At 38.3% G+C, this 15,398-nt stretch overlaps 1 protein-coding gene across 1 annotated transcript in view; it reads left to right on the forward strand.

Annotated features, from left to right (window-relative positions):
- Positions 1–11,931, forward strand: part of LOC136239407 (uncharacterized) — a 25,020-nt gene extending 13,089 nt beyond the window's left edge. The window contains exon 4 of the mRNA XM_066030139.1: positions 11,790–11,931. Within this exon, the coding sequence (XP_065886211.1) occupies positions 11,790–11,857 (68 nt within the window). The 3' untranslated portion in view covers positions 11,858–11,931. The remainder of the gene's footprint in view (positions 1–11,789) is intronic.
- Positions 11,932–15,398: the final 3,467 nt, after the last annotated feature.

The following is a 15,398-nucleotide window of genomic DNA, read 5'->3' on the forward strand; positions in this document are numbered from 1 at the left end:
AGTAATGTAATACTTGTACCAGTAGTTGTATTATAGGTCTACATCTTCATCCTTCATCTGGCTTGCTGGCGGCTGGAATTATTTTCCACTCAGCTTAACTACTAGTCTACTGTGAGTCTGTAGTAGCTAAACAAGAAGCCGATGCAGTGCTGCATATACAACAATGTGTAACTATCTCCTGTATGTTGTGCATGGCTGTATGCATAATATTATAGACTGTGATCACTGTGCCAATGCCACATTGCTGATATACAGGTACATCACCAGTGGCCTCTAGTTACAACAGAGTCTGTTGTGCCATATTGGCTTGATTGGGATCAATTGCTAATTGTGCCTTCACCATATCCCTTATTCTGCATAGCCTCACTTCACTGCTGAGTCATCTTCAGAGACACGTCAGTCACACCTACAATATATAGTTACTTTCAATATAGCTAACTTAACTTGGTTTTTTGTGTAGGTTGTGTTTTAGTATTGTGGTTTTCTGATGGCAGTTAAACTCCCTTGCCTGTGTACGTATGCATATGTATCATTTCCACAGGTACACGCACACTGCTCTGAGTGTTTCCTATGGCACTGTTTATACTTGCCCAATGGGTAGGTTGCAATGTTGGTGTATGTACTTGGTTGTATGTGACGCGGTCCTAGATATACAACCAAGTACTAAGAATAATACGAAATGCGGTTAAAATTACGTCATTAATAATGAATGAAATAAATAAATAGTTAATTAATAAATAATGATTGAGAAAACTACAAGGCCTAAGGCTTCGCACTCACCGGGAATAGAATCCATGTTGTATGAAGAGATAATCGTATAATGGGTGAATGTTTCCGTGGAGGTGATAGAAACGTACGACAATTCTATTTAATGCCGATCAAAACAGCACGTGATATACCCACTACTAACCGAGCAGATTCAAATGGCTATTTAGACGAGCGAACTACTGTTCAATTGTGTTTGAAAGTGTTGCCAGCTGGCACACTAAGTCTCAAGTCGCCATGCCAGCTGCCAGTGGATGCGCTCTGTGTATCTATGGCTGCAGGACACCTGAATAGGTTTGACATGCCAGCTGCACAAGGACAGGTATGTTTGTTTGTATTGTAATGTACATATGTCTTGTATTTTACTATATTTTTTCTGGCTTGCTAGGCTCTGGTTGGTTTGGTTGTCTGTTTGTACTAATGTATTGTAAGTATTTGTCCCGTTTCACTTTAGGATATTTAACTCAAAGATTTTCGCTTAGGCTCCTAGGCTATGGGTAAACACCTCGAACAGGCTCTGCCTTCTGTGTACACCCTCCAGTGCCTAACTGGTAAAGTAGATAATAACAATAACAATAACATAACAGAGCGTGGTATGTTTTAAATGTTTTCTTGTATTATTGTACATTTTGCCTTTACCTAGCTTACTAGGCTCTGGCTGGCTTGGCTGTCTTCCTTTATCTGGTCCACCTGGCTTGTATACTCCTACAGTATTGTGCATCTCCTGTAGGTTGTGTATGCATATACTGTGTACACATCACTGTGCCATTACCACACCAATGATGTACTGGCACTTAGGCCTTTAGTTACGATGCCACTATTGTGTTGTATCTGTCACTACTGTGACATATTGAGTTGATTTGGGGATCGTGTCTTTACCACCTAATAACCTCACAAGGAGGCTGTCACGTTGGTGTATGTACTTGGTTGTATGTGACGCGGTCCTAGTAATAATAATAATAATAAATTATAATAATATAATAATAATAAATTATTATTCTTCACAGGCATAGTGAAGTTTACAAGGAGAATCCTGGGATAAAAAGTAGCAAGACTTGCTGAATGGATCATTGTACGTGTCCATGACCTACTTTTGATTTCGTTTTTGGATGGAAACAGCCCAAACCGGGCCGTTTCTGGCTAAAGCTCCATTGCGCTCGAGAAGCCATACAAAACCGCACTCAGTGTTAAGTTTTTTGGTGTGCGCTACTTGTGGCTAATAGAATCTGTCTTTATTAAACTCAGTATAGGCCAGGAAGCTTAATCTGGGCTGATGACTTTGTTGCAAGGTGGTTTTTTTCGCTCCGTGATTATTGTACGTGGGCGGGTTATCCAGATTAAATACTCTAATAGAGCAGTCATGTAAATACTCTAATAATGCAGTCAAGTGTATAGCACTGAATTTGACAGCTATTAAAGGCACCAGTAATGTAAATTGTAGCTCATATTGGGAGACTCTCAGTCTGTATGCACATTGCAATTTGATCAGTTTCATGTTTGTACTGAAACGTTGACAGCATTACTATGCAGAATGCAAAATTACACTATTCATCACAGTTTTCATTATTAATCAAAGAAATCCATATTATAGTATGTTCACGTTGAGCTGAATCCTCAAAAACATTTAATAACTCATGGGTGCAACTACACACGATCTTGAAATTTGGCTCATTTGTAGTGCTGCTTGACCCGCTAAAAATATTTCTAAATCTTGTTGTTCAAATGTTTGACATAATATTTATGGCCAATCAAAATTTTTGCAATACATTTCCTATGGGGAAGCCATATAAGTACAGTGTCCATTACAGCCCTTTCCCGAACTTGTAATGGAGCCAAACCATACATGTCTGTTGTTGATACCTTTGCTGTTACCAATAATCATCTGGTTGGCTGAAATGTTAACTCTATTGAGAAAAAATCCACTTTCAATTTTTAGCTGTTTTTCAGGATTCAGCTCAACGTGAACATACTATAATTTATACACATGATAGTGTAGTCAATAGAGTGAGAAGATATTGCTGAGGAGATGATATGTTCCAACAACTTGCAGCAAATACTAGTCAATGATATAGGTCTATAGTTCGATGGATTAGTACATGGGCCTTTCTTGTATACTGGTGTTACATATGCCCCATTCCAGTGTGAAGGGAGTTCACCCTGATATATAATGCAGTCAAGTATATAACAACAATCCTTGCACTGAATTTGACAGCTATTAAAGGCACCAGTAATGTAAATTGTAGCTCATATTAGGAGACTCTCAGTCTGTAATCACATTGCAATTTGATCAGTTTCATGTGTGTACTGAAATGTTGACGGTGTTATTATGCAGAATACAAAATTACACAATTCACAACAGTCTTCTTCATAATCCATTACTGAATTAATAAAAAGTACACAAACTAGATGAATAAAAAATTAGAAATTTTAAAATAGGAATAGGGATCGCTGAAAAAAGCCACAAAACAAGAAGGGATTGCTGGGGTGGTAATGTAAACCACAAATCCCTATTTTGACTCTGTCGGTGGCAATGCAAACCCCAAATCCCTATTTTGATTCACCTCAAAATGACAGAGCATGTAAGTAAAGATTTATGATAGAGTCAAAATAGGATTTGTGGTTTACATTACCACCCCAGCGATCCCTTCTTGTTTTGTGGCTTTTTTCAGCGATCCCTATTCCTATTTTAAAATTTCCAATTTTTTATTCATCTAGTAACAATGAATACATGCACATGTCGTTGTAGGGTAGGTAAATGTACACTTTTAACTATAATACAAATATCGGATCGACCATCAGTTATCGGCTTCTTTTGGTGGCATTAATATCGGATATTGGTACATGCCAAAAACCCATATAATTTCTACTTTATAAGTGAAATCTACAATTTTAAATCTATACTCAATACTCAAAGTTCAAAATTTCTTAGGTCTAATTTTTACGCCCACAATTTTATTGGATTTTTCCTTGTAACTCTGTAATGTTCACCCACAAAAGTTTCAGCAATGATGGTTAACCTAGATACAAACCAATTTCAAGCCATTCCCTTAGGAGGTTTACCTTGCAGGTGTGTGGATCTTTTATGCTTGTGATTATTCACCAGACTTGGTAAGTGAATTCACAATAAGTCATTAGTATACACCAAATTTCACAATTGAGTTGTGCATGTGCATTTTTTACTGGTTTCTGTACTGTGCATAAAGAAAAATTAGAACTTTGAGGGCTTGTGTTTCACGAACACATAAACTGTTTTGCTGAAGTTTGGAAGGTGGCTGACAGCAACTATGGGTGGGCGGTATCTCGGTTATATCGTAAAACCGTGATATTCTGATGTAACAATACCAGTATCGTCAAAAATTCTTGGAAACGATATTATCGCGATCTCGTGATTACCATGGTATTCTCCAATAATATCCATATTAGCTAACTACTGTAAACACGGTGCTGCTGTTTTAGCTCCAGGAAAGGGAAGGGTCAGGACTATAGATCGAGATTCTCTAATAGAGCAGTCACCTATATACTCTAATAGAGCAGTCAAGTAGCTCTAATAGAGCATTCATGCGAATATGAAAGTAGCTACTAAAGGGACTTTATTATTTTAGATTTTTATTGAGGAAAGAATATTTCTGCACATTGTAGCATTATAATAAAATGTACATGGGTGATGCAAAAGTTTATATTGCTATAGTTAGCAGTATTTTAGTCGTGCATGGGAATCTGTAGAACTCCTGAATTTATGTCATGCACTTGGGTGTACAAGACACATCCTCACCAAGCCTAATTGTTTGTCTACCTGATGTCTATATCTCCATGGTACAGCCATGTAGAGGCATGTACATGTAATTTTGCTCATCCATTCATGTTGCTGCAGGTTATATCACTTGTGTAGGCAGGTGTAGTTTCGTGGTAGAACATCTGTCAAAATATGAAAAAATATCGTGATAATTAGTAATATCGTGATACTTTTCCCATGATATATCATGATAGTAAAATTTCAATACCGCCCAGCCCTAGCAGCAACAATGCAAAAATTGTTGTAACAAATAGGTTAATTATGCACTATGATGTAATGTGCATGTGATCATGTGTGTATGAATATAATTCTGATTGTGGTTTTGTGATGTTCTTACATGACGCTGCGAGCAGTAGAATGCCTAATCTCACTGTGTTAACTGTCATCTTCATTTTCTAATCCTCAGCATTGATCCCTGGTGCTGGTTTGAGGCACCCCATCATGTGATACTCTCATTCTCAAGTGTATTATTTGTTCTCCATCATTTTGTTCTCCATATATCACCTATGTCTTTGTATGTTTTTCGGCAAAGAGATCTTCCTAAATTGGACTCACAAATTGACCACGGCTCCAACTTTTCAGCATGGAAAACACAGTGGGAATCTTATATGAGCCTGTCCAGACTTTATAAACAATCTACTGTGAAATGAGTCCAAGTGTTAACATTGTGTTTCTCACACAAAAATCTTGCCATGGTCAATAATCTTGGCCTCACTGCCAAGGAACGTAAAAGCGTAGCAACTATCATCAGTGCCATTAAGAAGTATGTTGTTGGCCACATCAATGAATCAGATGAACGAAGAAACTTTTGTTGTAGAACACAGCAGCTAGGAGAGTTTTTCAATGATCACCTTGTTTCATTAAGCGAGCTTGTAAAAATTTGTAGCTTTTGCAGTGATGCTTACACACAGAAGAGTGTATGTGATCAAACAATTGAAGGCCTACTTGATGGTGACACTGTTGCAAACCTTTTGCAAGAAAAAGACCTCATCTTAGATACAGCCATCCACATGTGTCAAGCACAAGAAGCAGCCAAGAAACAGCAAGCTGCCATACAGCAAGGACCTAGCCACCAACCACTATGAGTCTATTACAGTCCTCAAGACACACCCCAGAAGAAGCTGTTTACCTAACAACCACTGTGTCATGGTTGTGGAGCTCAGCCACATCCAGCAGGCTGCACAGAATGTCATGCATATCGTGTGTCATGTTACAATTGTAAAAAACTGGGTCACTTCTCCAGAATCTGCTGCTCCAAAACTATTCAACATAATGAACTCAAACCAACTTTACGTTCTACCTCTACTCTTCAATCTACCCAGCCTGATAGCCCCTTAGACCAACAGACAACCCTGTCCAACATTCACCATGTTACATCCACATGCAGACCCTGCACCCAAGCTCAAGATTGACACTACTACCCTTAATGGTGCCACCACCACAGCTGTCCTTCCAGATTCAGGTGCAGATATTTCAGCGGCTGGTACTAGTATTCTTTCTCAGCTTAATGAGCACATTGACAACCTGCTACCCTCTTCTATCCCAAAGCCGCCAATGGAGCTGACCAGTTGGTAGGCTGCTGGTACGTTTCAAGATTGGGGATAAAGTACACCTTGCATGATGACTTACACATCTGCCCTGGCACACTGATGTCGTGGAAGACATGTAAGGTACTTGGAATTTTACCAGATTGCGACCCAAACCCAACTGTTACCAGCTTTACTACCACTTCTGTAGCCAGTGCTTCTGCTACCATGAAGCTGCTAGTTTACCTCTTGATAAGCACTTGGCAGTTAAAAAGTTTCTTACTGTATCTGAAGGCAACATCATCTCAATGGCTGGTGAAGATTTCCACATCTGTCTCACTGATGATGCCAGACCCTTCTGTGTCAACACCCCCAAATCTATTCTGTATGCATACTGTGACAAACTGAAGGCTGAACTGGACCACTTACAATCACAGAACATCATTATGCCAGTCACTGAAGCAACTGACTGGTGCATCCTTATTGTGATAGCACCTAAAAAGAATAGTGACCAGATACACATGTATGTAGACCTTCCACACCTCAATCTCTATATAAAGAGAGACAGATACCAATCACCCTCTCCTGCTGAAGCCAATGCCAACATATCAGCCAGCCAAGCTAAACTTTTTACTGTCTTGGATGCCATGAAAGGCTATCACCAATGTACTCTCGATCAAGAAAGCCCTACTTTCATTACGTCATTCGGCTGATTCAAGTATTTGCATGCATCATATGGAATTTTCTCCATATCTGAACATTATGATAGATGTATGCATGAAGTTTTCGATGGCCTCTCGGGTTTCCGCCGCATGCAATATGTACAAGTTGAGCTGGATCCTGAAAAATAGCTAAAAATTAAAAGTGGATTTTTTTTCTCAAGACAGTAAACATTTTAGCCAACCAGATGATTAATGGCGACAGCAAAGGTGTCAGCAACAGACACGTATGGTTTGGTTCCATTGCAAGTTCAGGAAAGGGCTGTAATGGACAGCACATTTTATGGCTTCCCCATAGGAAATGTATGATGAAAAATTTAAATATTGTGTCAGACATTTGAACAAAAAGATTTTGAAATATTTTTAGCAGGTCAAGCAGTACTACAAATAAGCCAAATTTCAAGATCATGTGTAATTGCATCCATGAGTTATTAAATGTTTTTGAGGATCCAACTCAATACGTACATACTATAGTGGATGACATTGTGATTTATGACAATGATGCCGAACAACACGTAAACATGTCCAAGAATTTCTGCAAAGATGTGCTGACAACAAGATCACCCTGAACCTAGACAAGTGCAAGTTTTGTGAGTCCTCAGTCACTTTTGCAGGATTCCAAGTAGACCACACTATTACTGATGTCGTATCAAAGTTTCCATCACCAAACAACTGTACAGACCTTAGATCCTTCTTCGGTTTACTTTCAGCTAGTACAAACACTATTTCCATGCTGCTTACACCACTATACCCTTTACTCAGTACAAAGAATGAGTTTCAGTGGTCAGTCACCCATGACCAAGCTTTTCAAACTGCTAAAGAATCTCTGACTGTTGCACCTATGCTGTCATTTTTTGACATGAATAATGTACCAATGCCAGCCGTCAAGGCCTTGGATTCATACTCCAACAGTCCGGCACTTGGACATTGATTCAAGCAGGATCTAGATTTCTCACTGACGCTGAATGTCGCTATGCCATCATAGAACTAGAAATGCTGGCTGTCCACTTGGGCTACCTCAAATGTCACTTGTTCCTAGCTGGACTATAACACTTTCAAGTCATCACAGATCACAATCCACTTATCCCTATTCTTAACCACCACTGCCTAGACAAAATAATCCTCGCTTTCAGAGATTAAAAATCAAACTAATGGCATACAAATTCACAGCAGAATGGGTGAAAGGCACAAAAAATGATGCCCCAGGTGCACTGTCAAGAAACCCAATAGCAGACCCATCACCTGAAGGAAGCCTTGCTGAGTTAGATATTCTTTATCAGTCAGACCTATCCATTACTGAAATACGAACTCTCAAATCAAATGAACCACTATCCTATAGCCTAGATGACCTCAAGAAAGTTGCTCAAGAAGATGCAGTGACCAACAACTCCAGCACTTCATTATACATGAATTTCCATATCATAGAAATCAACTACCAGATGCTTGCAAGCAATACTGGAAAGCTAGAGAAAGCCTCAACATTGGCGACAATCTCATTGTTTATGGTTGCAGACTCCTCATTCCCACAAAACTGTGACCTGTTATTTTGTCACAACTTCATGAATCCCATCAGGGTTCTGTTAGAACAAAGCAATGTGTTCACCTTTCTGTATACTGGCCAGGAATAGATCACGACATTGACAACATCATCCTCTCCTGTCAGCACTACCAAAATCATCTTCCCAGCCATCCTAGAGAACCAATTGTTCAAAAGCCACGACCAGACCGCCATTCCAGAAGGTTGCCATAGACCTTTGTTCACATGCAGGTTACACTCACTTAATTATTGTTGATTGCTACACTGATTGGCCAGCTGTCATCCCTTTACACTTTAACACTACAGCCCACACAGTACCTGACACTATATGGTCTGATGGTGGGCCACAATTCACGTCCAAGAATTATTGACTTTTCTAAATGCTGGGGATTTCTCCTCAAGCTTTCCTCACCAAGGTACCCACAGAGTAACCAAGGTTGTAGCCACTATAAAGTCAATGAAGAAGCTGTTACAACACTCATGGAATGGCAGAGCCATAGATGATGAGAAATTTTGTAGATCATTGCTGCAGTATCACAATGCACCCAGTAGGAAGGATGGCTTGTCGCCTGCTCAAAAACTGTTTGGTCACCCAGTGCATGATATCCTGCGAACTCACTGACGCTCTTTCCTTCCACAGTGGTAGCGACCAGTGCAAGAGGCCACACAGCAGACAAATTACACTTCCAAATCTTCTGTAACGTACTACAACCTCCATGCCCACAACCTGCCAGACATTCATGTTGGGTCACATATTGCAATTCAAAATCATCAGTCTCGACTATGGGACAGTTACGGGGTAGTTACAGAGATTGGTTCATACTGTATATAGATATTATGTGAAGACAACAGGTGGCAGAGTTTTAGTCCGCAACGGATGCTTCCTACGCCATCATATACCAAATTCAGTACCATGCAGGGAGGCTTGATCCTCGCACAACTTCTGAATCTGATACATCTGGAACTCCTCATATACAACACAGATCTACCCGTGACAAGTGTCCTACCACAAGGTTAATTGAGGATCCAGCCTGGCCGTAACTGACTGCTCTGTGACCCTAACTGACAATAAAAAATCTTAGGCTAGCAATTGATTTTTAAAAATTTCATGTAGCATTTGTTTTGTAGTTTATTTTCCCCTTCAAATGCTTGAAAAGGGGAGGTGTAGGAAATAGGTTAACTATGCAATGCAGTATGATGTAATGTATGATCATGTGTGAGTTTGTGGTTTTGTGATGTTCCTACAATCGTGTGCTTTCGAGAGAGGACCATGGAGTTATTCATGCATGAAAACTTCATTTTCTTTCTTCCTGTCAATATACTCACAGCGTGGCATGCTGGCTTTCTTGGTCGTACAACACACTATTGTGTGTCTTGACATAATGTATAGATACTTACTGATAATCTTATGGCTATTTTCAAAACCTAAGAATGGTTTGGAGAAGATGACCAGAAGTACAATATATAGCTAAGAGGCTTCTATATTAACATCTTCCTGTTATACAGTCCTTTTTAACTCTTTAAGTATGGCTTCAGTGAAATATCATACTGTATGGTAGTACTGTATATTAGGGATCATGAAAGACTGGGCTTTTTCAGCCAAAGTATCACCCTAAAACCAGCTTCAATTTCCCTTCATGACAGCTTGGCAGCATTAGTTCAGCACAGCTAAGCCCAAAAATGTCTTCAGACCGACTTCAAACCCTTCCAAAAAAGATTTTAATGGAATTTTAAAATTTTTATATTTAACAGAATTTTATGCTGCCTGACTGACTGACTAACTGATATACCTCCAGCCAAGCATAACTCGACAATAGATAGGCCATGGACTTGATTTCTTCACTGTTTGGTGTTGTACAATACATGCATCATAGACTTGCCTTTGCCCTCTTTTGTATTCCAATTCTTTTTGCTCACAACACAAGGTGTTAATTTGCGGCAATAGCACGATGCAGCTTCTTATGCTTTTCGCCTGAATTTTCAGTAGTAACTGGATTGATTGCAGAGACGCTTCTTTGTTTGTGATACTGTGTAATAGGTGAAAGCGAAGCATGATAGCCACCCAATTTCAAGTAGTTGGGGCTTGCAAATCACTCCTATTTTTCGTGGTGACTGGATTGATTTCAGAGGCATTTTTCCTACTGTTCTTCGTTTGTAGCGCTGTATAGCAGGCTGCATGAATATAGCTGAAGGCGAACCATAGTGGCCTTTTCACTTTCGAGTCAGTAATTGATAGCTGGGGCACGCGTTTAGATGAAAACATTAACTCTGTCGCCATCCTTTCTTTTGATGCAGTAAGCATGGGTTCTTTAATGTTACAGAAGTAAACAAACAAGTATAAGAAAAATTAGGAATTTTAAGTTCAATTAGAGATCATAGAAATAAAAAGTAGAGAAACAAGGGAGGTCACCTACACCTGCAGATATACTAGTGGACACTTAATCCCTAATTCAGTCATGGGTATTTAGACTGAATTAGAGATTTTAAATGTCCGCTAGTATGTCTACAGGTGCATGTAGGCGACCTTCTTTTATTTCTATGATCCCTAATTGAACTTAAAATTCCTAATTTTTCCTTAGACTTGTAATATTTTACCACAGCTGTGAGGGATCTGCTGCCTGACACTGATGACTGAGCAGCAAATCCCAGGCTGTCGTTATAAGCTGATGCATCACTCACCTATTAGGTGAAAGAACTAACAAGAACTCAAACCCATTTGTTATTTACACTAGTATTTACACTAGTATCTACTGATCTAAAAGGCATAAGCTGACAGCCCTCAAAATGTTGTGTTTTTTTTTTTTGTTTGTTTTGATTTTTACGTTAGTACGTTTTGTTACATGGTGTAAATACACTTACAATTGTGAGATTGAATTTTAGTTTTACTCTTTGTGGATAAATTATAAAAATGCGCATCCGTGCATCGCACAGATGATTCTTTAAAGGTCCCCTAAAATATTGTATTCATTATCTTTTCTCAGGGAAGTTTCATGGTAATCTCATTTACAAAACTCAATATGGAATGTGTCTCTACAACTTCTGAAATCCATCACAGGGTGCCTGTGAGAAGGTTAAACCCTGTTAATACAGGCATGCGTCAGAATCTTGAAACTAAAACTGAGTGGAATGCAGAAAAATCCCATGTTTTTGTAGGCTGTATATAAAACTGTATACACTTCAAAGCACCAGCACTTGGATATAGGACAGTTATATTACAGCAGTGGTAGTTATCAATGTTTTCTCATGTCAATATAACTAAGATATTGTACTCCTGTTGTGATATAACTAAAACATATGTACACACATAGCAGCGACGAGTACCAATGTACAACCTTGTCTTTACTTTAGTCATCACACATGTCCTGTGTCCTTTTGTATTTGTGAGTCTATATGTAAAATATATGTTTGTATGTATGTATGTAGCAATTATCTTGTTTTTCTTGTTATAGTTGTGGTACATGATAGCGAGTATTATCCAGATGTAATTGATACAATGACCATGTCAAGACGTGTATAGTAATTATCTTGTTGTGTACATTTACAGATTCTTATTTTGTAATTATTATTATTATTGGTTTGATTTTAGATAAAATTGAGTGCATGGATTTTTCTGCATGGAGTGGGACTGTAAGTAGAATTTGAGGAAAATGGAACGGGACGGAAAGCAGGAACGGGAACGACTCACAGAAAATGTCTGATAAAGGTAATCATGCAATATACAAGTTGGATATAGGTTATATTTACAGCACAATGTTTATTTGCAGCGTTGGTCGGATTCTTTCACTAAAATGATCGAAACACTCTAATAGAGCAGTCACCTGCATTAAAATACTCTAATAGAGCAGTCAATAATGTTTCACTAGCTATCCCACAGGACCTGCATTAAATAAAAGCTGGTAATTGATGGACTACAGTTGTCATATATACAGACTAGCTAAACTACTCCCTGAAGCTATGCATAAAATTTTACCATTATAGCATGAATAGGATTCAAGTTAACTAACATGCAGTGCCTGCATATAGATGCGGAAAGTTGTACCTTCAACCTCAGGAAAAATTCACATGATGGGTATGTGGTAGCTGTAGTATTTGTAAGTGTATGGTTTCAATAAGGAGACTAAGGACAATATGACCAGTAATGAGGAGATTAAGGACAATATGACAAGTCATGGGAGATAATGACCAGTCATGGGGACTCCTCTTGGAGTCACTTCAGCTTGACAAGGCATACCAGTGCCACATGCATACTCCCATCATATGACTTCTTATCTGGAAACAGTATAGGTACAGTTTTGAAGCATGTAATAGGTACTGTCAGTTAACTAGAGTACTTTGTGAATCTCAGTTTTTAATTTAATGTTTAATAGAAATGTTTATGGTTCAAAGGAGTAGCTAACTTTCAATTTTAATGATTTAGCTACCTAATCTTTGATATAGTCCATCAATTCACAGGCTATCAATGTGGGTCACTGGTGAGATAGTTAACAAAACATTCTTGACTGCTCCATATATTAGGGCATTTTAATGCAGGTGACTGTAGCGTTTCAATTGTTTTAGCAAAAGGATCCAAACAACGTTGCAAAAAAACGTTGTGCTGTAAATATAACCTATATCCAATTTGTATATTGCATGATAACCTTTATCAGGCATTAACCATGGGTTGTTCCCATTCCTGCTTTCCGTTTCCGTTTTCCTTAAATTCTACTTACCCTATGGGAGTCAGGAAAGGGTTTACTTGCAGTAGCCACAACAGAATAAGAGAATAATTATCGGTCACAGTGGTCAAACAGGTACCTACCATATATTCTCCCTTGACATTTGCAACAATAATTGCTCCAGAGAATTACAGGAAGTATATTTGTAATTTTCTTTAATGGCATCATCAGCATGCAGCTTCCTCGGGTGACTTTCCTAATCTCGTACTCTCCACAGAGAATCACCAGTGAAAATATAAATAATGAATTCAGTGGTAAAATTGATGCTCCCAACACGTGTTTTGTCTTAACATGATTACATATCTTTACATGCGCAAGATGTAAATTACAAACGTACTAATGTAGTACTTTTGTTCTCCAAAAAATAAGATGTACTAGCTAGTATGACTACAATATCACTTTATATATAGATTGATAAGGGCAGGTCCATGCATTTAGTTTACAAAAGTTTTTACATACACTCCACTGATTGATGAAACTTATACATATTTACTAAAAGTTTACCTCTGAAACAATCTCCGTATTTAGAAAAGTAGCCAACCTTCGTAGAAATCTCATCATTATATCACCATTGCCAATGCAAGCAGCCCCACCTACTTCTGCATAAGAACCTGCTCCAATTGTCTGGGTGCATGCCTTGATGTCATTATTATCACACAAACAACCAGTTACTGAGCTATCGTATATGCGAGTCAATTGGTGATAGCTACATAATTACAGCATTCTATTTGCCTTTTTATCATCAATCACTACCATATATATTATATCATGATTTCTAGGTCCTGTATGTGTTTTTGTATAATATGTACACATACACTGCAAAATAAGTAATTATTGCAACTGCACCAAAATCATGACTGACACACTACATGTGACAATCACATGTAACAGAAACCAGATCATATAGGCACGTTTCATATCCATCCATTATTATTTCATCCTATCTGGATTAGTGAGAACTGTAGCAATTTAAGTATACTTGCAAAAATATGTTATGATGTAGTGTGACATTAAACTTTATTGAAAACTGCATCTGTTCTCAGCAGAACTATTTGCAAGGAAGTATAAGGAATGTACACAACAATTCTAGATACAGCTAGGGGGCACACCATGTAAATGTGAATAGATGAGTTAGATACATAAACAAAACCTTTTAATGTTACTCCCTAAGGGCACATTTGTGTAAGCATCATTTTTGTTCAAACGTGGTCCCAGGACAGGTTCAAATCCCAACCCCCTTCCAGAAAATCCTGGCTACACCCCTGAGAATATCCTAGATCTGCCCTTGTTGCCTAAACCTGAAACCCCTTCTAAGATTCTCCACTGGTGAGTCAGCCTTCACAGCTGCTGGTTATATACTACTATGCACACTTTGAAGATCAGTACAAGTCAAATGCAAAACTTATCATGAATCTATATAATTTCCAACTGTAAATTTTAAAATTTGCTTGTTCTATCAAAGTGTGCCTTTGTTACAAGTAATGTACATTATGTATACAGTGGAATCCTTGTATTTCCGGGACCATGCATGACAAAGTGGTCACATTAGAGGAGTCACAAAAATGTCTGGGTCAAAATGTATCTGTGTGCACCATTAAAACGAGACCCAAGTGAGGAGTGGACCTAGCTACGTAAGTTAATTAAGAACAGACTTAATGCATCCTTTTAAGAGATATACACTTGCATGTTTCTAGACAATATAAAATCCACCTGTCATCTAATAAGGAGTACTATTTATGGTTGCATGAAAAATTGTGCATAACATTACAGATCAATATTATGGTACCTGTGGTACTTGATCAAGAGTGGCTCCAGGAATTTTGGTGACAGGTTTCCCCTTTTCTGTTGCATGCTATCTACAGGTGTGGGGCATGCTTCCCCAGGAACATTGTATTCTGTTGAAATCAAATCTGGTAATAATTATCACCAAAAGGCTTAAAAGCTGACATTCATATATTTAGGAATTGATTGATATTATAGGATATAAGCTGATTATGCTTGCTGGCATGATAACAGGTGCAGGCTAAAGAGTTAAGAGGTGGAGCTATGTGAAGTTTGAAGCATACAACAGACATACATGGATGCCATTCTGGCAGTCTGGAGGCATACTATTTTCCCCTTTTCCCAGAAAAATTTCAGGCCTTAAACACTCTGAGATACTATTTTAGACTATTTACTGTGTTGGTGCAAATAAACTAACTTTTAAAAATGCAAAGCATAGCTGTTCTATTAGGGTAGTTAACTGCTCTAAGAGTACAAATTTCAATCTGAACTTTTGAGCTATATGTAGGCAGTGAAAAATAATACTGTGGTCAGTGATGTGTGTATGGTAAGTAGTAGTAG

Source organism: Dysidea avara, chromosome 11, assembly GCF_963678975.1.
Source record: "Dysidea avara chromosome 11, odDysAvar1.4, whole genome shotgun sequence".
NCBI lineage: Eukaryota > Metazoa > Porifera > Demospongiae > Dictyoceratida > Dysideidae > Dysidea > Dysidea avara.